The following is a 22043-nucleotide window of genomic DNA, read 5'->3' as shown; positions in this document are numbered from 1 at the left end:
GCGGTAGAAAATGGATGGATCTTATGTGGAAAACAAAGGAAAAAAAGGCGGATTAGCCTCAATTTTGTTTATGTGACGATTGCGTGGCATCGTGATGCGGGTGCGTTTTCTCTTGATGCAGTCGGGCTCGGACACAGCGTGAAGGTAAGAAACAATGATTTATTTTAAGATATAAATCAGACTGAGAAAAGAAAAACTTGCACGAGGCACAAAAGGTAAACAAAAAGAGCTAGCTTGGGAGCTAGAAAAACAAAGGCATAGCGCGGAAGCTAGCAAGTACAAAACTGGTTATCAGAATCCGTAATCAGGGTCGTCACTGTTGTGCGAACACAAACTAGGAAGCAAGGCTGAAGGAACGGAAAAGGCAGGCTTAAATAAGGACAGCAATCAGAAAACAGGTGTGTGTCAAAAGCAAGGGGCAGGTGAAAATAATGCGTAACTATTAGGGGTGTGGGGAAAAATCGATTCAAATACGTTGTGCGATTCAGGATCGATTCTCATTTTTTTAAAAATCGATTTATTTATTTTTTAAATCAATCCAATTCAATACCATAACAATGCAACCCAATTCCAAAACCAAACCTGACCCAGCAACACTCAGAACTGCAATAAACAGAGCAATTGAGAGAAAAACAGGACACAGAACAAACCAAAAGTAATTAAAACAAAAATTAACATTATCAACAATAGTATCAATATTAATTATAATTTCAGCATAGCAGTGATTAAAAATCCCTCACTGACATTATCATTAGACATTTATAAAAATAATAAAAAAAGAACAATAGTGTCACGGTGGCTTACACTTGCATCGCATCTCATAAGCTTGACATCACACTGTGTCCAATGTTTTCAGAAAGATAAAATAAGTCATATTTTTGGTTCGTTTAATAGTTAAAACAAATTTACATTATTGCAATCAGTCGATAAAACATTGTCCTTTACAATTATAAAAGCTTTTTTTTTTTTTTTTTTACAAATCTACTACTCTGCTAGCATGTCAGCAGACTGGGGTAGATCCTGCTGAAATCCTACGTATTGAATGAATACAGAATCGTTTTGAATGGGAAAAATATCGTTTTTGAATTGAGAATATAAATCGAATCGAAAAAATCAATATATTATCGAATCGTGACCCCAAGAATCGATATTGAATCGAATTGTGGGACACCCAAAGATTCACAGCCCTAGTAACTATGGTGACAGACTAAACAAGGAAGTACAACCAGGAATTGAAAGAGTCCAAAACAAACAGAAAACACAAAAAGACTCCAAAACCTAAATCAAAATATGATCCGGGCAGCGGATCATAACAGTTTATTTTAGGAGGTAACATGACCTTACAAAGCCTCCAGTGATGTCACATACATTGCATAGAAGGTACTTAAAAAATATATGTCATTTCTATTCTTCTATAACAAAATTAATAATGTGGAAATGACACAAGAATGTAACATTTAGTAACATGTGATATTAACTTATCACATGCAAAGTGAGATATGTCGAGCCTTAATTGGGTATAGTTTTGATGATTACGGCTTACAGTTAATGAAAACCTTGAATTGAAAATCTCAGGAAATGTAATGTTTCAAAATGTGTAAGCCAAGATCACCAAAATGATAATAAAGGCTTGACGTACATCACTTTGCATGTAATGAGTTAATAGTGCAGATTAGTTTCACATTTTAATTTAATTGCTGACATGAATGAAATTTTACACCATATTGTAGTTTTTCGTGTTTCACCTGTTTAATGTAACGATGGTGGGAGGATACACGCAACTCTTCTTCGACTACAATTACAAATTAAGCGCGTCGACACCAGCAAATATAGACCACAAATTTAGTCGCTGCTCATTGACATTCATCTAGTGGCAGACATGAACTGGGGAGAGTACTGTCTGCCTCGGAGCCAGTCAGAATTTGTCTCTTGTCATGCTCATCGAAATGAGAAGGAATTCATTTCAATTTAACAAATAATAGCCCTGGCATGAAAGGAGGTTTTTAGTTTATATCTGATAACCTGCTAGCGTTACTGCTGCCTGGGATTAGGTAGTAGTGGTTCAAAAATGCAGCTTTCCTTCAAAATTATTGTATTCCGTGTGTTCAAATGTTTCAACGTATTGCTCGGATGTCCTAGTCTTGATGAAATTGCGGCCTTACAATTATTTCAAGAACCAATGTTACAATCTTTTCTCGTAAAACGTTAGTGTTCGTTCCAACCAGGCAATGCCATCCTGAGATCTGTCATCCTCGATGGCAAACGATTCCACGGGATTGATACACTGGGAACCGGTTCTGAACAGGAACAGGTTTTCACTTCCAATCCCTATTCATTGGTGTGTATTTTCATGTGTAGTTTTAACCGATCTTTTCGTAAGAAACCTTTAGCACAGATTGAACATGAAAAGGGTTTTTTACCCGTGTGTATAGTCATGTGTACTTTCAAATCACAATTTTGTGTGAAACCTTTACTACAGATTGAACAGATAAAATGTTTTTCTCCAGTATGTGTTCTCATGTGTATTTTCAAAACCCAATTTCCTGGAAAACCTTTACCACAGATTGAACAGACAAAAGGTTTTTCGCCAGTGTGTGTTCTCATGTGTCTGTTCAACGGTGTACTTTTTGTATAACCTTTACTACAGATTGAGCAGATAAAAGGTTTTTCGCCAGTGTGTGTTCTCATGTGTGCTTTCATATCATTATTTTGGGTGAAACCTTTACCGCAGATTGAACAGATAAAAGGCTTTTCACCAGTGTGTGTTGTCAAGTGTCTTTTCAACTGTGTATGTTCTGTAAAACCTTTACTACAGATTGAACAGACAAAAGGTTTTTCCCCTGTGTGTGTTCTCATGTGTACTTTCAAATCACTATTTTGTGTGAAACCCTTGGCACAGATTGAACAGATAAAAGGTTTCTCACCAGTGTGTGTTCTCATGTGTTTTTTCAAAACCCAATTTCGTCCAAAACCTTTACCACAGCTTGAACAAGAAAAGGGTTTTTCACCAGTGTGCGTTTTCATGTGTGTTTTCATATTGCGACGGTAACTAAAAGTTTTGCCACAGTGAGAACATTCAAAGTGTGTGTTGTCAGTGTGACATGTTGTATCATCATCAGTGTCAGGAGAGTGTGACGTCATGTCATCACTATCTGATAGTGGAGCTAAGAGCTTGTCTGCTTGTGATCCTCCACAGTGGTCTCCATCAGCTTCTGTTGTCATGTGTTGAGTTGAGCTGCTGCTTGGAGGCTCCACCTCCCTCTTCTTCTCACTTTCACTTTTGACCTCATCATCTTCATTCTTCACAATGACAACATTCATTGGCATCTTGGGGTCATCAACCTCCTTCAGTCCTTCAAAATGATCTCCATTATGACTGATGCTGTGTTCCTCTTCTTCCTCTTTCAAGAAGGGGCACTGTAGCTCCTCATCTTCCTCTTTAATGTGGGTGGGCTGTGGTTCCTCCTCTTCCTGAGTAATATTGGGGCGCTGTGGTTTTTCCTGCTCCATCTTGGAGGTCCACTTCTGCTGCTCAGGGAGAAAATTTTCTTCACAGATATCTGTGGGACATGAAAAGACAAAATCAAGACATAGAAAAGTCCAGCTTTGCTCAGTCACATGAGACAATGTGTATATTAAAGTACTTTCCTTTGTGTTCTTGGTTTTACCAAGAACACAAATTTACAGTAAGTTCAAAGTTTAGGTTCAAAGTTCAAAAGCCAGCATCTGTGTTTCAATGGTGATGATTTGGTGCCCAAGGAATGGGAAACTTACACATCTATAAAGGCACCATTAATGCTGAAAGGTACATAGAGGTTTTGTACCATCCAAGCAACGTTACCATGGACGCCCCTGCTTATTTCAGCAAGACAATGCCAAGCAATGTGTTACAGCAGCATGGCTTCATAGTAAAAGAGTGCGGGTACTAGTCTGGCCTGCCTGTAGTCCAGACCTTGAAAATGTGTGGCGCAATAAAGAGCCTAAAATAACACAACGGAGACCCCGGACTGTTGAACAACTTAAGCTGTACATCAAACAAGAATGGGAAATCATTCCACCGGAAAAGCTTCAAAAGTTGGTCTTCTCAGTTCCCAAATGTTAACTGAGTGTTTTTAAAAGGAAAGGCCATGTAACACAGTGTTAAAATTGCTCCTGTGCCAACTGTTTTGCAATGTGTTGCTGTCATTCAATTCTAAGTTAACGATTGTTTGCAAAAAAAAAAAAAAACTCAGTTCGAATAATAAATACCTTGTCTCATATTCAATTGAATATGAGTTGAAGAGGATTTGCAAATCATTGTATTCTGTTTTTATTTACAAATTACACAATGTGCCAACTTCTCTGGTTTTATGTTTCGAAAATGACGACAGTGTAAAGGGGAACTGCACTTTTCTTTCAATTTATGCCAATTATTCACAATCTTTCATGACTATGAACACACATCTTTCTGACCGCGATTGCAGTACCATTTCTGGCCACATTACTATATATGGCACCCATCCTTTTTCTACCGCTTATTCCCTTCGGGGTTGCTGGAGCCTATCTCAGCTACAATCAGGCGGAAGGCGGTGTACACTCGGACAAGTCGCCACCTCATCGCAGGGCCAACACAGATAGACAGACAACATTCACACTCACATTCACACACTAGGACCAATTTAGTGTTGCCAATCAACCTATCCCCAGGTGCATGTCTTTGGAAGTGGGAGGAAGCCGGAGTGCCCGGAGGGAACCCACGCATTCACGGGGAGAACATGCAAACTGCAAACAGAAATATCCCGAGCCCGGGATTCAACCCAGGACTACTCAGTAACTTCGTATTGTGAGGCAGACGCACTAACCCTTCCTCCACCGTGCTGCTCTATATATGGCACCTTTGTTGTTATTATGTTGTTATCTATCCATTTTCTACCGCTTGTCCCTTTCAGGGTCGCAGAGGGTGCTGGAGCCTATCTCAGCTGCATTCAGGCAGAAGGCGGAGTACACCCTGGACAAGTTACCAACTCATCGCAGGGCCAACACAGATAGATAGACAACATTCACAGTCACATTCACACACTAGGGCCAATTTTGAGTGATATGTTCTCTGTAAACTCAAAGAACACCCCCCCCCAAAGTTCAAGCAATGCTTAAAATGACCAACATACATGTTAATATGAATGTGCCTTTTACGGTGCTACATTAAATATATACGGCATGTATATAAAACATATCAGGAAGTTTTGAGAGCGCTTTGTGTGCAGAATACATCAAATCCCCATTACCTTAACTATTAGCTGCCTCTTGCTAGAGTGTTTCCCCTCCAAACTTTGAATGCACAAAAGAGAAATACATGTGTGTTCTTGTCTCACATAGGGCTTGTGGATGATAGGTATAATAAATCGTAAAAAAAAAAAAAAAAAAAGTGCAATAGCCCCTTGACTATTGCCCTGTTCTCCTGAGTAAATTGCAGTTCAGTATATTTATCATACAGTTTATTTTTGTTGTTGTTATCTACAAATAAAAACATGTTTAAAAACCCCGTTTCCATATAAGTTGGGAAATTGTGTTGGATGTAAATATAAACGGAATACATCCATCCATCCATTATCTACCGCTTATTCCCTTTTGGGGTCGCGGCAATGATTTGCAAATCATTTTCAACCCATATTCAGTTGAATATGCTACAAAGACAACATATTTGATGTTAAAACTGATTAACTTTTTTTTTTCAAATAATCATTTACTTTAGAATTTGATGCCAGCAACACGTGACAAAGAAGTTGGGAAAGGTGGCAATAAATACTGATAAAGTTGAAGAATGCTCATCAAACACTTATTTGGAACATCCCACAGGTGTGCAGGCTAATTGGGAACAGGTGGATGCCATGATTGGGCATAAAAGCAGCTTCCATGGAATGCTAAGTAATTCACAAACAAGGATGGGGTGAGGGTCACCAATTTGTAAGCAAATTGTCGAACAGTTTTAGAACAACATTTCTCAACGAGCTATTGCAAGGAATTTAGGGATTTTACCATCTACGGTCCGTAAAATCATCAAAAGGTTCAGAGAATCTGGAGAAATCACTGAACGTAAGCGATGATATTACGGACCTTTGATCTCTCAGGCGGCACTGTATCAAAAACCCGACATCAGTGTGTAAAGGATATCACAACATGGGCTCAGGAACACTTCATAAAACCACTGTCAGTAACTACAGTTGGTCGTTACATCTGTAAGTGCAAGTTAAAACTCTACTATGCAAAGCGAAAGCCATTTATCAACAACACCCAGGAACGCCGCCGGCTTCGCTGGGCCCAAGCTCATCTAAGATGGACTGATGCAAAGTGGAAAAGTGTTCTGTGGTCTGACGAGTCACATTTCAAATTATATTTGGAAACTGTGGACGTGGTGTCCTCCGGAACAAAGAGGAAAATAACCAACCGGATTGTTTTAGGTGCAAAGTTCAAAAGCCAGCATCTGTGATGGTATGAGGGTGTATTAGTGCCCAAGGCATGGAAACTCAGACATCTGTGAGGGCACCATTAATGCTGAATGGTCCATACAGGTTTTGGAGCAACATATGTTGTCATCCAAGCAACTTAATCATGGATGCCCCTGCTTATTTCAGCAAAACAATACCAAGCCACGTGTTACAACAGCGTGGCTTTGTAGTAAAAGAGTGTGGGTACTTTCCTGGCCCGCCTGCAGTCCAGACCTGTCTCCCATCGAAAATGTGTGGCGCATTATGAAGCGTAAAATACGACAGCGGAGACCCCGGACTGTTGAACGACTAAAGATCTACATCAAGCAAGAATGGTAAATGGTAAATAATTCCACTTTCAAAGCTTAAAAAATTAGTTTCCTCAGTTCCCAAAAGTGCCCTGCGATGAGGTGGCGACTTGTCCAGGGTGTACCCTGCCTTCCGCCCGATTGTAGCTGAGATAGGCGCCAGCGCCCCCCGCGACCCCGAAAGGGAATAAGCGGTAGAAAATGGATGGATGGATGGAGTTCCCAAAAGTTTATTGAGTGTTGTTAAAAGAAAAAGTGATGTAACACAGTGGTGAACATGCACTTTCCCTACTACTTTGGCACATGTTGCAACCATGAAATTCTAAGTTAATTATTATTTGCAAAAAAAATAAAGTTTATGTGTTTGAACATCAAATATCTTGTCTTGGTAGTGCGTTTAATTGAATATGGGTTGAAAAGGATTTGCAAATCATTGCATTCCGTTTATATTTACATCTAACACAACTTCCCAACTCATATGGAAAAGGGGTTTGTACATTTCTAGAACCAACTATACTATCCTACTTTAACTACAATGCTCCTCCACTCAGTAAAGTTATTTCAATTATTCTTCCATGTCAGTGATGAAACATAAAGTTAGTAAAGATGTGAGAGTAAGAAGTAAACAAACCTGTTCTGTGCAACACAACTTGATGCTTCTTGAAAACAGCGTCCAGTAGTTGACGTTGTCGCTCGTTCTCTTCTTTTGTTGAAGAAAGTCCCCCCTCGTACTCTGCTATCTTTCTTTATAACACCACAAATACATTTTCCACAGCCGCAGTTAGTCGCTAATTCACCAACACGCTCAACATTTTTACTTTAGCGATGTGTTGATAACTTCCGGGTGTATTTTGTTTGCAGCTAACAAGCTAAGCTAAGTAGCAGGTTAAGTTCGCCTAAGACGCTTCAAGTCTGACTTGAGTTCATCCTGACACGAAGAATACATATAAAGTTTAGTTTGTCACACCTAAACGAATAGTTAGAAATGTAAAACTGAAGGAATTAACCCAAACTTAAAACCCACATTGCTCCCCTGCCTTCTACAAGACGTTTGATCGAACACTATCAGTCTGCGCATGTGCAAGGGATAGATTACGTCACTTCCCGTTGACTTGGTTCCTTTTGCGGAATGTATTTGCGTGCACAAACGCCTACTGCCCGAATGCATCTGAGATAGGCTCCAGCATACCTCGCGACCCCGAAAGGGAAAAGCGGTATAAAATAGATGGATGGAAACAATACATGTCACAAAAAAACAACACGACTTATCCAGTGTGTCCCCCGCCTTCCGCCCGAATGCAGCTGGGATTGGACCCCCAGCCACCTCCTGCGACACAGAGAGGGACAAGCGGTAGGAAATGGATGGATGGATGGAAAAAAAAATCAACGAAATCACTGCACAAAAATGGGGGAAATATAAAAGTATATATAACAGAGTGGACACACAAGAGAATAAAATAATTAAAGAATTTGAACGAAATCTTAAATCGTTTTTAAAATTAAATATTTCAGGTGGAGTTTTTTTTCGAAATGAACAAGTCATTTGCAAGATCTGTCATAGACACACTGGCTTCTGAAGTCAGCTCTCTAATCAGCTAAATAGACAAAAAAAAAAACTCCACGGTGACGTCTTGGTGAATTTACTTGGGGATTAGTGGAAAAAAATGTTGCCTGGAGACAACCATGCATTCGGCGAAACCTGCAGTGAGCAAAATCGACCGCTAGATGGTGCATCTTGAAGTCTAGTATGTTCTTACGGCAACACTGTGGGTTCATATCATAAACACACGAGACGAGGCAGAGGAAAGAGTTCAATGTTTTTACTGTAGACATCAAACATCGAATCCTAAATGACAATGTCATGACCCCTAGTGCCTTCAGTAGTAATTACAATGACAGTCTAATCCAGTGGTCCCATTAATATATATATATATATATATATATATATATATATATATATATATACTGACACGTGCACACATAGGGCCCTATGGGTGCTTGAGCCCCTGCCCTTTTTTGCCTCGTCTTATAAAGTGCCCTCTGCCTGTGTGTGTGTGTGTGTGTGTTTTTTTTTGTTTGTTTGTTTTTCTTTAAACAACATTCATAAATTCCTGTTAGGGATGTTAAAAAAAATAAAATAAAAAAAAAAACAGCGGTACAAAAACTCCACGTTTTCTTGTAATACCGGGTTGTTTGAGCCTGCGCTTCCGCTAGAGAGAGAGAGAGGGCGAGTGAGTGAGTGAGAAAGAGGATAGAGAGCCAAATGCGGCCTGTGGAGACGTGACGGTGGAGCAACTTGAACCTGTGAGTTATGGTCTAGTCCCCGTCCACTTATTCAGCATCTAATGTGGGTAATATTTCAGAAAAACTCTGTATTATTCTATTATTCAATGTGTCAGCTTCTGTTTTTGCCGGACGTCGGAGCACAGCGCATCAATTGAGCACGGCACATCAACTCCGCACAGAGCAGAGCGGATCGTGGGGGACAGGAAGTAGTGTACAAAATAAAACACGGGGTTATTTTTCAAAATAAAATCCACTGTGTTTACAGCGGATCACATTTCTCTCGCAATAGAGCTTTACATATAAAGTTGTATTGCGTTTCAGTTGTTTAGTCTGAGCATTAAGTGAGAAAGACCATAAGTTACAACTTGATGGGGTTTTCATCAAGTTAAGGGAAGAAGGACAGATTTTCACATTGAAGTTTTTTTCCATTTGGGTATTTATTTTTTTTTTTTTTTTTTCGAAGTTCATGTTGCACTCTTTAATGTTCAATATTAAAGTGCTTATCTTTAAAAATAAATAGCCTAATAATAAACCAGTGTTTTGTTGCTTTTTATGTCTTCCAAGCCTATGATAATGTGAATTAACTCATTATGACAATAATTTGTTGACACAAAAGAAATGGCAATCACTTTTACCTACAAAGGACACACAGCTAAGTAGTTGGCTTCCTATTAGCAAATTTAATTTTACATTAATTTCCATATTGTGTAAAGGACCAAAAAAATATTTCCTGCCCTTTACTGACTTTGAGCCCATCCCCCGCTATAATCGTGTGCACGTCCCTGTGTATATATATATATATATATATATATATATATATATATATATATATATATATATATATATATATATATATGTGTGTGTGTGTGTATATATACGCAGCTGTGCAATTGCACACTGCTCACACGTCCTCTGCACACGGCAAATTTAGGCCGCACACAAAATCGGATAAAAAGATAAGCGCATGACAGTGTGCACGTCTGCCGTTGCTCACATGTGCGCCACTGAATGCTCAAGGAGTTTTGGCGTTTGCTCACACATATGAAAAATTGGAGGGAAAATTTATATATATATATATATGTATGTATATATATATATATATATATATATATATATATATATATATATATATATATATATATATATATATGTATATATATATATACATATATATATATATATACATATATATATATATATATATATTTATATATATATGTATATATATATATATATATATATATATACATATATATATATATATATATATATATATATATATTTTTTTTTTTTTTTTTTTTAAATCTGTCCTTTCTAATCCATTTTCTAACACTTGTTACTCTTGGTGTCTCCGCCCCGCTCAGGCAAATATTGTATTATCTAAAAATGCTTTACCCATCGATAGTACTATCTATCTAAAAAGAGCCCGGCCCCCGGCCAAATTCTTTTCAACCCAATGCCTCCCCCGACTCAAAAAGTTCTTGGACCCCTGGTCTAATCTAATAGAGCACTGACATATCGCTCTAATGCCCCACATCCCTCTTTTCCACAATAGATTCAACAGTTTTTGACCTGTTTACCAAACACTTTCAATATAGCGTATGAACACCAAACACATCTGCTTTTAATCTGACTATAGAATGAACAAGTGACATCTTTTGATTACCTCAAATCTTATTTGTTTAGTTTTATCATCAATATGCAAATATAATCAATTAAATAAAGCATGTGATGAGGGGGCGACTTTCCTTCAGCCCGATTATAGCTGAGATAGGCACAAGCGCCCCCCGCGATCCCAAAAGGGAATAAGCGGTAGAAAATTGATAGATGGATGGATAAATAAAGCATTGATATACGGTGCATACTTTACTCTGGATCCCCTCTCTTTCGGTTGTATACAGAGTCGAAAAAGCTTAAGACACATGGATCAAGAACATAAAGAGTCAAGGAAAATAGTCCCTAAACCTGGCAGGGGGTCTGATCTCTCTGCCAAATCTCATGTGGTTGTCAGGCATACATTCCATACTCACAAGAGGAGTAATGTTTATTGGAGTCCCGTTCTGGTGGATCAACTGACTCAGATGTCTGTGAAGTATGTATTAAAGTCCACTAGGTTCATCCTGGCGGGCATCAGTGAACAAACTTGCATGTATCTTCCTCAGATGTCCCCGTTCTTCCTTAGTTTTGTCCCTGTAGGAGCATGGTTCCTTTCTCTGATGGATGACAACTGACAAATGGGCAGAGTCCTCTGCCCATTAACATTTGTGCAGATGAAATGCTCAGTCCAGTCACGGGTGTGTCCCTCAGCGACAACAGCACCAGATGTGGGTCATTCTGCATTGCTTATTTCAATGCATGTTTGACATTTTTTATGGCTCGCTCAGCCATTCCATTAGAAGATGGAAAACAGAGGATGTAAAGTGTGAGCTTGACCTCCTATGAGGTTGCAAACGTCTTCATCTCATAGCTGGGAAAAGGGGCATGATCGCTCACTCGCTCTCTTGATGAAATAGCAGCCTTATAATAGTTGCAAGTAGCGCAGTCACACTCTTTTCTCGTAAAATGTTAGTGTTTGCTCAAACCAGGCATCACCGTCTTGAGGCCTGACGTCACTACGCCGTACGCACTTTGCGTAATGACATCACCCCCAACCAGAAAAAAAGATGGCAAGCGATTCCAAGGAATTGATGTACTAGGAACCAGTTCTGACAAGAACAGGTTTTCGATTGCCATCCCTATTCACTGGTGTGTATTTTCATGTGTATTTTTAAAGGGTCTTTCCGTATAAAACTTTTAGCACAGATTGAACATGAAAAAGGTTTTTTACTTGTGTGTATTGTCATGTGTACTTTCATATCACTATTTTGTGTGAAACCTTTACCACAAATTGAACAGATAAACATTTTTTCTCCACTGTGTGTTTTCATATGTATTTTCAAAACCCAATTTTCTGCGAAACTTTTACCACAGATTGAACAGACAAAAAGTTTTTCACCGGTATGTGTTGTCATGTGTGTTTTCAAAATTGTATTTTTTGTAAAACTTTTACTACAGACTGAACAGACAAAAGGTTTTTCGCCAGTGTGTGTTCTCATATGTGTTTTCATATCACTATTTCGACCGAAACCTTTACCACAGATTGAACAGATAAAAGGTTTTTCTCCAGTGTGTGTTGTCATGTGTGTTTTCAAATTATTATTGTGTGTAAAACTTTTAGCACAGACTGAACAGATAAAAGGTTTTTCTCCAGTGTGCGTTCTCATGTGTATTTTCAAAACCCAATTTCCTGAAAAACCTTTACCACAGATTGAACAGAGAAAAGGTTTTTCAACAGTGTGGGTTGTCATGTGGGTTTTCAGATTCGTATTTTTTGTAAAGCATTTACTACAGACTGAACAGACAAAAGGCTTTTCGCCAGTGTGTGTTCTCATGTGTGTTTTCAAATCCCTGTTTCGAACAAAACCTTTACCACAGATTGAACAGATAAAAGGTTTTTCACCAGTGTGTGTTTTCATGTGTGTTTTCAAATTAATATTGTGTGCAAAACTTTTAGCACAGACTGAACAGATAAAAGGTTTTTCTCCGGTGTGTGTTCTCATGTGTATTTTCAAACTATTATTTTGTGTATAGCTTTTACCGCAGCTTAAACAGGAAAAGGGCTTCTCACCAGTGTGTATTCTCATGTGTGTTTTGAAATTGCGACGGTGATTAAAAGTTTTGCGACAGTAAGAACATTTAAAGCGTGTGTTGTCGGTCTGACACGTCGTCTCTGCTTTAGAGATTTTATCATCGGTGTCAGGAGAGTCTGACGTCATGTCATCACTATCTGATAGTGGAGCTAAGAGCTTGTCTGCTTGTGATCCTCCACAGTGGTCTCCATCAGCTTCTGTTGTCATGTGTTGAATTGAGTTGCTGCTTGGAGGCTCCACCTCTCTCTTCTCCTCACTTTCACTTTTGACCTCATCATCTTCACTCTTCACAATGACAAGAGTCAATGGCATCTTGGGGACATCAACTTCCTCCAGTCCTTCAAGATGATCTCCATTCTGACTGATGCAGTGTTCCTCGTCTTCCTCCTTAAAGAGGGGGGGCTGAAGCTCCTCATTTTCCTCTTTAATGCGGGTGGGGTGTGGCTCTTCCTCTTCCTGAGTAATGTGGGGGTGCTGTGGTTTTTCCTGCTCCATCCTGGAGGTCCACTTCTGCTGCTCAGGAGGAAGATGTTCTTCACAGACGTCTGAGGGACACAAAAAGACAAACACAAGATTTAGAAAAGTCCAGCTTTGCTCAGACTTATGAGACAATATGGATATTAATGTACTTTCCTTTGTGTTCTTAGTTTTCTAGCAACTTAATTTGAATATTGTTGTGGCTTGTGCAGCAGTCCAACTTGAGGTTGTTTATTGATATTCAATCATCAATCAAAGTTTACTTAAATAGCCCTTGATTGCATATGTCTCAAAGGGCTTAGAGCCTGCAATGCCTCAGACTGGAAGTCTCTTCAGAGAGTGGTGAGGAAGATTATCAGGACTCCTCTTCCTCCTATCCAGGAGATCGCAAAAAGCCGCTGCCTGACCAGGGCTCAGAAAATCTGCAAAGACTCCTTCCACCCCCACAAACTGTTTTCACTGCTGGACTCTAGGAAGAGGTTCCGCAGCAGAACCTCCAGGTTCTGTAACAGCTTCTTCCCTCAGGCCATAAGACTCTTGATTCCATCATAACGATCCCCTCAATTCCCCCCAAAATGGATTAACTCGCTGGAATAAGAAGACAATATAACATACATCCATAAACCTGGATGCATATGCAACAGTGTAATATATTTATCTGTACACTATTCTATTTATTTATATCTGCACATTATTGTTTTTTTTTATCCTGCACTACCATGAGCTAGTGCAACGAAATTTTGTTGTTATTTGTACTGTAAAGTTCAAATTTGAATGACAATAAAAAAGAAGTCTAACTCTTTAAGCCCTTTGAGAAATATGCAATCAAGGGCTATATAAGTAAACTTTGATTGATTGATTTGATGATTGAATATAAATAAACAACCTCAAGTTGGACTTGTGTTCATCTGTAATTTAACTAACTTTTTAATTGTGAAACTAAATTGGAAAAATAGATTATAAATATCATGTAACAAAGCATGACGAAGCCAGGAACAAAACGAGGATTTGTATCGGGGATGCCTTTGAAAGATGGAGACGATTGAAGGCGCAGAAGATATTTTTCATCTGAAGCCAAACTTGCTAATTTCCTCCTTGATTGGTAAGTCAGGCATTTACGCTTTCTTATTACTTGTAATAAATGGAAATGGACATTTTGTATGTAAACTATATCGTCCAATACAGTCTAGGATTTTGTTTAACAAAGCTAGTACGTTGTTGCAACAAATGCTTAAAAGCGAAGCACAATCACACTAGTGTAATGCTAACTTAGCATTGTAGCCCGGTCAATGACACATCGACATGTAGGCTAACAGGGGAAATGTCGATGTGTCATCCAAGTAAATTTATTTTCAACCAATAAAACCTATGTGTATATGGGTAATGTTAATGCCTATTTCATTCTCAATATGCTGATACACTGAGGAAATGCGTTCCAACATTAGCACGGCTAATTGCGGTTTCTGGTACTGTATGTGCATCGGGCACATATGGGGTGGTATTAGCTTGGCACAATATAATACATTACATGCAATGACTTTCTACTTTGTGTATTAACATGGTAGTAGACTATATGAATTATGGGTAACGTGGTTTTTGTGTAACGTGGGTTGGCTCATAGACTTGCACTCTGCACTGAAAGACGGTGATGTGCGTACATGGAGGAGAATGCAGTGCGTCAGGTTGGATGCAACATGGGGTTATGCTGAACGAAATGTGGCGGTGATTTTACTGTTGGTCTTGGCTTGCCATCAAAGTAGGTCTATGCAATATATAATATGTATTTTTTTTTTCCTGAGGGAACTCTCCTGAAGTAATCAATAAAGTACTATCTTTCTATCTATATCATTATGTATAATTATTTCGATGTTGGTCCGTGCGGTCAAACTAGACATTTAGCAACAATCTGTCCCGGAAAATATATTGCTGCGTAACTTTACAAACACATTTGGCCAATCGACATCAGTAAAATATGGCATAATTACTTAGTAAACCATTTTGCAAGAAGTATAAAAAAGAGAAACCTACAGCATAGGACTCGTCGATCACCATTTGAAGTTCCTTGGAGTAGGGTTCAGGATTTGGCTGCATATCTGGCAACCTCAGTCATGGAGAGTGGGAGGGGACTACAGAATTTTGACCGTGATTGCAGTACCATTTCTGGCCACATTACTACATATGGCACCTTTAAAGGCCAGCTGAAACCCACTACTACCGACCACACAGTCGGATAGTTTATATATCAATGATGAATTATTAACATTGCAACCATGCCAATACGGCCTTTTTAGTTTACTAAATGGCAATTTTAAATTTCCCGCGAGGTATCCTGTTGAAAACGTCGCGTGCGTTTGACGTCTCGGGTTGAAGCGGACATTTTTTTCCAGCCTGATCCAAGCTATAAGTAGTCTGCTTTAATCGCATAATTACACAGTATTCTGGACATCTGTGTTGCTGAATCTTTTGCAATTTGTTCAATTAATAATGGAGAAGTCAAAGTAGAAAGATGTAGGTGAGAAGCGGTGTATTGCTGCTGCCTTTAGCAACACAGCTGGTGTTTCCTTGTTTATATTCCTGAAGGTGAAGCTTTACTATGGAACAGAGCGGTCAAGCGAACATGGTTCCCGACCACATGTCAACCGGCAGGTTTCGGTGAGAAAATTGTGGTAATAAGTCGGCTCTTACCGTAGACATGAGCGGAGCTTGCGTCCTCCTGCAGCTGCGGACTCTCTTGCCTCCTCCCACCGGAGACACTGGCGGTCACCCCACCCGTGGCCACACCCCTCCGACTTTCAGGTACCATATAATCTCACTAAAACACTAGTAACACAATAAGCAGATAAGTGATTTCCCAGAATTATCCTAGTAAACGTGTCTAATTACATCTGAATCGTTCCCACTGCCCTTGCCATTTTTTTGTTGTTTTTCTAGTCCTTCACTCTCACTATCCTCATCCACAAATTTTTCATCCTCACTCAAATTAATGGGGAAATCGTCGCTTTCTCGGTCCGAATCGCTCTCGCTGCTGGTGCCCATGATTGTAATCAATGTGAGTATGTGAGGAGCTCCACAACCCGTGAGGTCAGACGCACATCGTCTGCTACTTCCGGTACAGGCAAGGCTTTTTTATTAGCGACCAAAAGTTGCAAACTTTATGTCGATGTTCTCTACTAAATCCTTTCAGCAAAAATATGGCAATATCGCGAAATGATCAAGTATGACACATAGAATGGACCTGCTATCCCCGTTTAAATAAGAAAATCTCATTTCAGTAGGCCTTAAAATAGCCACAAAGAGAGGGATACATTTTTATTTTTTTTTAAAGGTTTTATGGTATAATAAATGTACATCTTACTGAGAATGCAAATTATACATGTGTTCGGAACTGGATGATTGATTTGCTTTAGAATACATGGGTCAGGCTGTAGGAACATAGACTGTGGCGATTTCTCAAGGCTTATTAAAGTGCACAAATGTATCAAATTGAGAGCCAGTACAGACGATTGGATCGGACAAGTCATTGAAATGTCTGCTCGCTTTGAAAACAACAATCCTTATTTACGATTCCACTCCCTCAAATGGCCTTGACGCTGCTCTAAACAGACCAAGGCTGTTCTGAAACATCCACTGAAGGACACCACAGTGATAGCTGCTCTGACATCCCTCCCTCCTCCAATAACACATGGGAGTTGAACTTTACTCCCAAGGCCTGTAGAGAGAGACTCCAGGCCTATAGACACAACAACAGAACACCCTGAACAATGGACACATGCAAAAACACACACCCCAACTAGGGTGTGTGTGTGTTTGCATGTGTCCATTGTTTTCCAGAAGGAACTCTCCTGAAGGAATCAATAAAGTACTATCTATCTAGGGCTGGGCAATATGGCTTTTTATTAATATCTCCATATTTTTAAAGGCCATATCACAATACACGACAATAGACGTCAGTATACCCCAGGGCAGCTGTGGCTACTGAAGTAGCTTACCACCACCAGGTGTGAATGAATGTTGAGTCTCACTTCTCTGTGAGCGCTTTGAGTGTCTAGAAAAGCGCGATATAAATCTAAGTTATTATTATTATATCTCGATATTTTGCCTTAGCATTGAATGAACACTTGATGCATATAATCACAGCAGTATGATGATTCTATGCATCTACATTAAAACATTCTTGTTCATACTGCATTAATATATGCTCATTTTAAAATTTCATGCAGAGAGGGAAATCACAACTGTATTTATTAAACAATTATTAAGCAGTGGCACAAACATTCATGTCATTTCAATACAGAAAGTGCAAGATTGTCAGAGACATTTAAAACAAGCTATTAGTGCACTTTTGTGCATGATGTCACTAAGATGACATATCAAATAAACACTAAAGTAAAGTGTACTTTTTGTACAGAACGCCACTACAATAGTTTGAAACAAATAAAGTGCACTTTTGTGCATGATGTCACACAAGATATTTCAATAACTGTCAAAAAAAAATGAGCTGCATCATAGGAAATCCAATAGTGTATGTCCTTTGCTATGTGGTAGGTTCTTGCGGATGTTTTATCCTTCCGTTGTTGACTATTTCTTTCATACAGTATTGATGTGGAACTGGTTGCTTTGGCATTGTGTTGGTGTGGGACCGAACAGAGATGTTGACATGCGGAGTAAGCACTCTTCATTCTATAGCATGTGACTTTTCAAATGATGCTACATATTAGCAGTAATGTTACTTTTTGTAGCAACGCTTTTGTCCCACACTTGACAAATTACAGTTGTCTGTTCAACATATTCCCACTTGAAGCCAAACCACCGCCAGACGATGGACCCCCTGCTGCTTTTATTGGGAATTATTTCTTCCTTCATTTGTTACCAGATTCACACCTTCTTTCTCTCATATTACCACTCACACCACAGCTAACGTTACCTCTCTGCTCCGCGAGGGCGTATACGTATGTGACGTATCTAAGAAGGTGCGCTTGTTTTACGTCTCTGTGAGGAGAGACGTAAAACAAAGATAACAAAGAGTGAGAAGAGCTTGCAGTGTAATGCCCGCAGCTACAGACAAACCCGCGATATATCGTATGTATCGATATATCGCCCAGCCCTAATTTATCGTATTGTTTTTTTGTTTCCAAATAAAAATGTGTTTAAATTTCTATTACCAACTATCATATTCCACTGCAATGCTCCTCCACTCAGTAAAGTTGTTCCAATTATTCTTTCATGGCAATGATGAAACATAAAGTTAGTAAAGATGTAAGAGTAAGAAGTAAACAAACCTGTTCTGTGTAGCACAACTTGATGCTTCTTGAAAACAGCGTCCAGTAGTTGACGTTGTCGCTCGTTCTCCTCTTTTGTTGGAGAAAATTCCCCCTCGTACTCTGCTATCTTTCTTTATAACACTACAAATATTTCTTCCACAGCCGCAGTTAGTCGCTAATTCACCAAAACTCTCAACATTTTGCTTTAGTGATGCGTTGATAACTTCCGGGTGTCTTTTGTTAGCAGCTAACAAGCTAAGCTAAGTAGCAGGTTAAGTTCGCCTAAGACGCTTCAAGTCTAACTTAAGTTCCTCCTGACACGAAGAATAAATATATAGTTTAGTTTGTCACACCTAAACGAAAAGGTACAAACGTAAAAATGAAGGAATTAACGCAAACTTAAAACCCACACTGCTCCCCTGCCTTTTACAAGACGATTGATGACAGATTACACAATCAGTCTGCGCATGTGCGAGTGACAGCCCACGTCACTTCCTGTTGACTTGGTTCCTCTATAGATGGATGGATAAAAAACACAACAAAACAACTGAGGGCATTATTGAAGAATACAACAGAGAAAAGAACACTATAAGATAATAAACAATTAAAAACGGGGTTTTTTTTAAAGGATATTTGAATGACTTTTAACGTAGTTTAAAAAAATATATTTACTTTAGGTGGAGTTTTTTTTTATATATGAACAAGTAATTTTGCAAGATCTGTATTGACACACTGGCTGTTGAAGTCAGTTCTCCAATCAGCTAAATCAGGGGTGTCCAAACTTTTTCCACTGAGGGCCGCAGACTGAAAAATCAAAGTATGCAGGGGCCAATTTGATATATTTTTTTTTTTTAAAAGCAAGGTCCCTGGTCTCCGGAAGGGTCTCAGTCATAAAAATGTTAGAAATAAGTCATAAATTATTATTTTTTTCATTTAACGCTTGAATCTCGAGATCAACTTCAGGTCTGTCTGTCGTTATAACATTTTTTTAAATTTTGTTTTTCATGTTTATGGACTTTATGTCAAAACCCTTATTTACATGGCAAACACACAAACAATGCAACATTTCCCCCCAAAACATTTTAAAGTGGAATATTTGACGTGAAGTACCTGGAACCCTAAATAGGTCAATAATTCATAACAATAAAAAAAGAATAAGTGTTGAAAATAAGCCTTGAATGTATAGATATATATATCTTTTTTTTACTTTTAACGCTTAAGTCTGTAGATCTCGTGATCATAATATTTTATATTTTTTTTCATACTTTGTTTGTTTGATGCCCTTTTTGTGAAAGAAAACTTTGTTTCGCACAAAATATACAATATTATTCCCCCAAAATATTTGAAAGTGTAATTGTTCCAGTGAAGTAATTGGAGCCTTCAGCAGGTCAATAACAGTCCGCATGGCAGCTTTGTGTTATTAGTGTCAACATTGCAACTTTTTTCTTGTTACATGTCACTGTTTAATCTTTTATTACACTCTTTTATGTTTTAAATTTTTATTATAGTATTTTTTAGAATGGGCCGGGAGCCATTAACAAATTAGCTGGGGGGCACAAATGGCCCTCGGGCCTCACTTTGAACACACCTGAGCTAAACAGACCCAAAAACTCCATGGTGACGTCTTGGTGAATTTATTGAGGAACTTGTGAAAAAAATCCCACAACACTTGCAGTGAGCAAAAATGACCGCTAAATGAAACCTGTTGCATCTTGAAGTTGAGTATGCTCTCACAGCAGGGGTGTCCAAAGTGCGGCCCGGGGGCTATTTGCGGCCCGCAGCTAATCGTTTACCGGCCCGCCCCACATTCTGCAAAAATTGCTAAATTAATAGTATTGCAAAAATAAAAAATAAAACTTTTTAAAAAAGTGTAATGAGGTGAAATCTAATGAGAAAAAGTGATAATGTTGACACAAAGCTGCTATGCAGGAAGTTTTTCCCCTTTTGTCTTTATTTCCTGTTTTTTCCATTGTTAAAAAAAAAGGAAAATAAATCTGTTATAGTGAATTATTACTTAAAAATGATCACTTTAAAATGTTTTATGTGGAAAAATTTTTGCATATGTTGTATGGTTGCCATATAAAAACAGCAATGTTTTGACAAAAGAGCATAAAACAAACAAAATAATAGTTCAAACATAAAATCGACAGATATATCGGAAGTTGATCTTAAAATTTAAGTGTTAAAAGTTTTTAAAAAAAACCTAATAAAAATGCATCACTTTATGAGTGGATAGGATAGGATAGGTCTTTATTGTTATTGCACAAGTACAACAAAACTTTGTTTTCAGCACAAACCTGTTCAAGATTAGACAAACAAACAGTGTACAGAGTTACAGAACAAGAACGCTGATGGGCCGCCATAAGCCCCCCCGTAAAAGATGGGAAAAAGGTAAATGCTGGGGAAGGATGAGTAAAAAAAAAAATACAATCTAGACTGGGCTCCTAACGGGGCCCAGTCTGGAGTGGGAAAAAAAACGTCCACAGCAAAGCACATATACAGTGGGGAACCTTTCGGATCTCAATATATTTAGTAGGATTTTATCAAACTTTTCACTGTGATTACTCAAAAATATTAAATATTTAAAATCAATGGGGCTTCACGGTGGTAGAGGGGTTAGTGCGTCTGCCTCACAATACGAAGGTCCTGCAGTCCTGGGTTCAAATCCAGGCTTGGGATCTTTCTGTGTGGAGTTTGCATGTTCTCCCCGTGAATGCGTGAGTTCCCTCCGAGTACTCCGGCTTCCTCCCACTTCCAAAGACATGCACCTGGGGATAGGTTGATTGGCGACACTAAATTGGCCCTAGTGTGTGAATGTGAGTGTGAATGTTGTCTGTCTGTCTGTGTTGGCCCTGCGATGAAGTGGCGACTTGTCCAGGGTGTACCCCGCCTTCCGCCCGATTGTAACTGAGATAGGCGCCGGCGCCCCCCGCGACCCCAAAAGGGAACAAGTGGTAGAAAATGGATGGATAAAATCAATGGTTTCCTGCATTATTGATCTTTGAGGGCTTTAATTGCTAAATAAAGGAACTCTCCTGAAGGAATCAATAAAGAACTATATATCTATCTATCTAAATACTGCATGTTTCAGTTTTACTATAAAAAAAAGTAGTCTTTGACAGAAAAGGCATACAATCTTATTTGTTTTACTCTATATCAACCTCAAGTTGATATAGAGATTTACTGTAAACATTAAATAAAAAAAAGAAATAATAATTTGACTTATTTTTAAAATTTTAGTGACTGAGACTCTCTCTGCTCTACAGGAGCCCTAAGGATTAAAAAACAAATCCATATATTTTGTTATGGTTTGAAAATGAAAAATATGAAAATGGCCCCAGCATTCTTAATTTTTTCTGTGTGCGGCCCTCATTACATCCAATGTAATGATACCAGGTACGGTAGTGTATCTTGTCGATAGTACTATGATTACGTCGATATTTTTTGGCATCATATATTTCGTTTTTTTTATTTATATTATGTTTATAAACTCAGTAAATACATCCCGGGACACATGAAGAATTTGAATATGACCAATGTATGATCTTGTAACAACTT

At 38.6% G+C, this 22043-nt stretch overlaps 2 protein-coding genes across 3 annotated transcripts; both read right to left on the bottom strand.

Moving 5' to 3' along the window:
* Positions 1 to 1278: 1278 nt before the first annotated feature.
* Positions 1279 to 7867, bottom strand: LOC133564651 (zinc finger protein 239-like). The gene is made up of 2 exons (XM_061919109.1): positions 7404 to 7867; positions 1279 to 3560 (listed from the first exon to the last, which is right to left on the bottom strand). The coding sequence occupies exon 2, from the start codon at positions 3508 to 3510 to the stop codon at positions 2329 to 2331; it is 1182 nt and encodes a 393-aa protein (XP_061775093.1). The 5' UTR covers positions 3511 to 3560; positions 7404 to 7867; the 3' UTR covers positions 1279 to 2328.
* Positions 7868 to 10653: 2786 nt separating this feature from the next.
* On the bottom strand, positions 10654 to 18947 carry LOC133564639 (gastrula zinc finger protein XlCGF57.1-like). Of its 2 annotated transcripts, XM_061919084.1 has the most exons (3): positions 18504 to 18947; positions 15910 to 16044; positions 10654 to 13292 (listed from the first exon to the last, which is right to left on the bottom strand). In XM_061919084.1, exons 2-3 carry the CDS (start codon positions 16025 to 16027, stop codon positions 11794 to 11796), a joined length of 1617 nt encoding a protein of 538 aa, XP_061775068.1. In that variant the 5' UTR covers positions 16028 to 16044; positions 18504 to 18947; the 3' UTR covers positions 10654 to 11793. The 2 variants fall into 2 exon arrangements, with proteins under 2 accessions (XP_061775068.1, XP_061775069.1); XM_061919085.1 differs by lacking the exon at positions 15910 to 16044.
* Between the last annotated feature and the right edge of the window lie 3096 nt (positions 18948 to 22043).

This window comes from Nerophis ophidion, linkage group LG13 (assembly GCF_033978795.1).
Source record: "Nerophis ophidion isolate RoL-2023_Sa linkage group LG13, RoL_Noph_v1.0, whole genome shotgun sequence".
Lineage (NCBI taxonomy): Eukaryota > Metazoa > Chordata > Actinopteri > Syngnathiformes > Syngnathidae > Nerophis > Nerophis ophidion.
The sequence above is the reverse complement of the archived record's forward strand: the minus strand, read 5'-3'. Positions and strand labels throughout refer to the sequence as shown.

Bases quoted from the DNA above. Each gene is read 5' to 3' on its own strand.
- LOC133564651 (XM_061919109.1), bottom strand. From the start codon at position 3,510: ATGGAGCAGGAAAAACCACAGCGCCCCAATATTACTCAGGAAGAGGAG.
- LOC133564639 (XM_061919084.1), bottom strand. From the start codon at position 16,027: ATGGTACCTGAAAGTCGGAGGGGTGTGGCCACGGGTGGGGTGACCGCC. The intron at 13,293-15,909 runs GTAAGAGCCGAC...TGTGTCCCTCAG, and splicing joins AAGCTCCGCTCATGTCTACG to ACGTCTGTGAAGAACATCTT.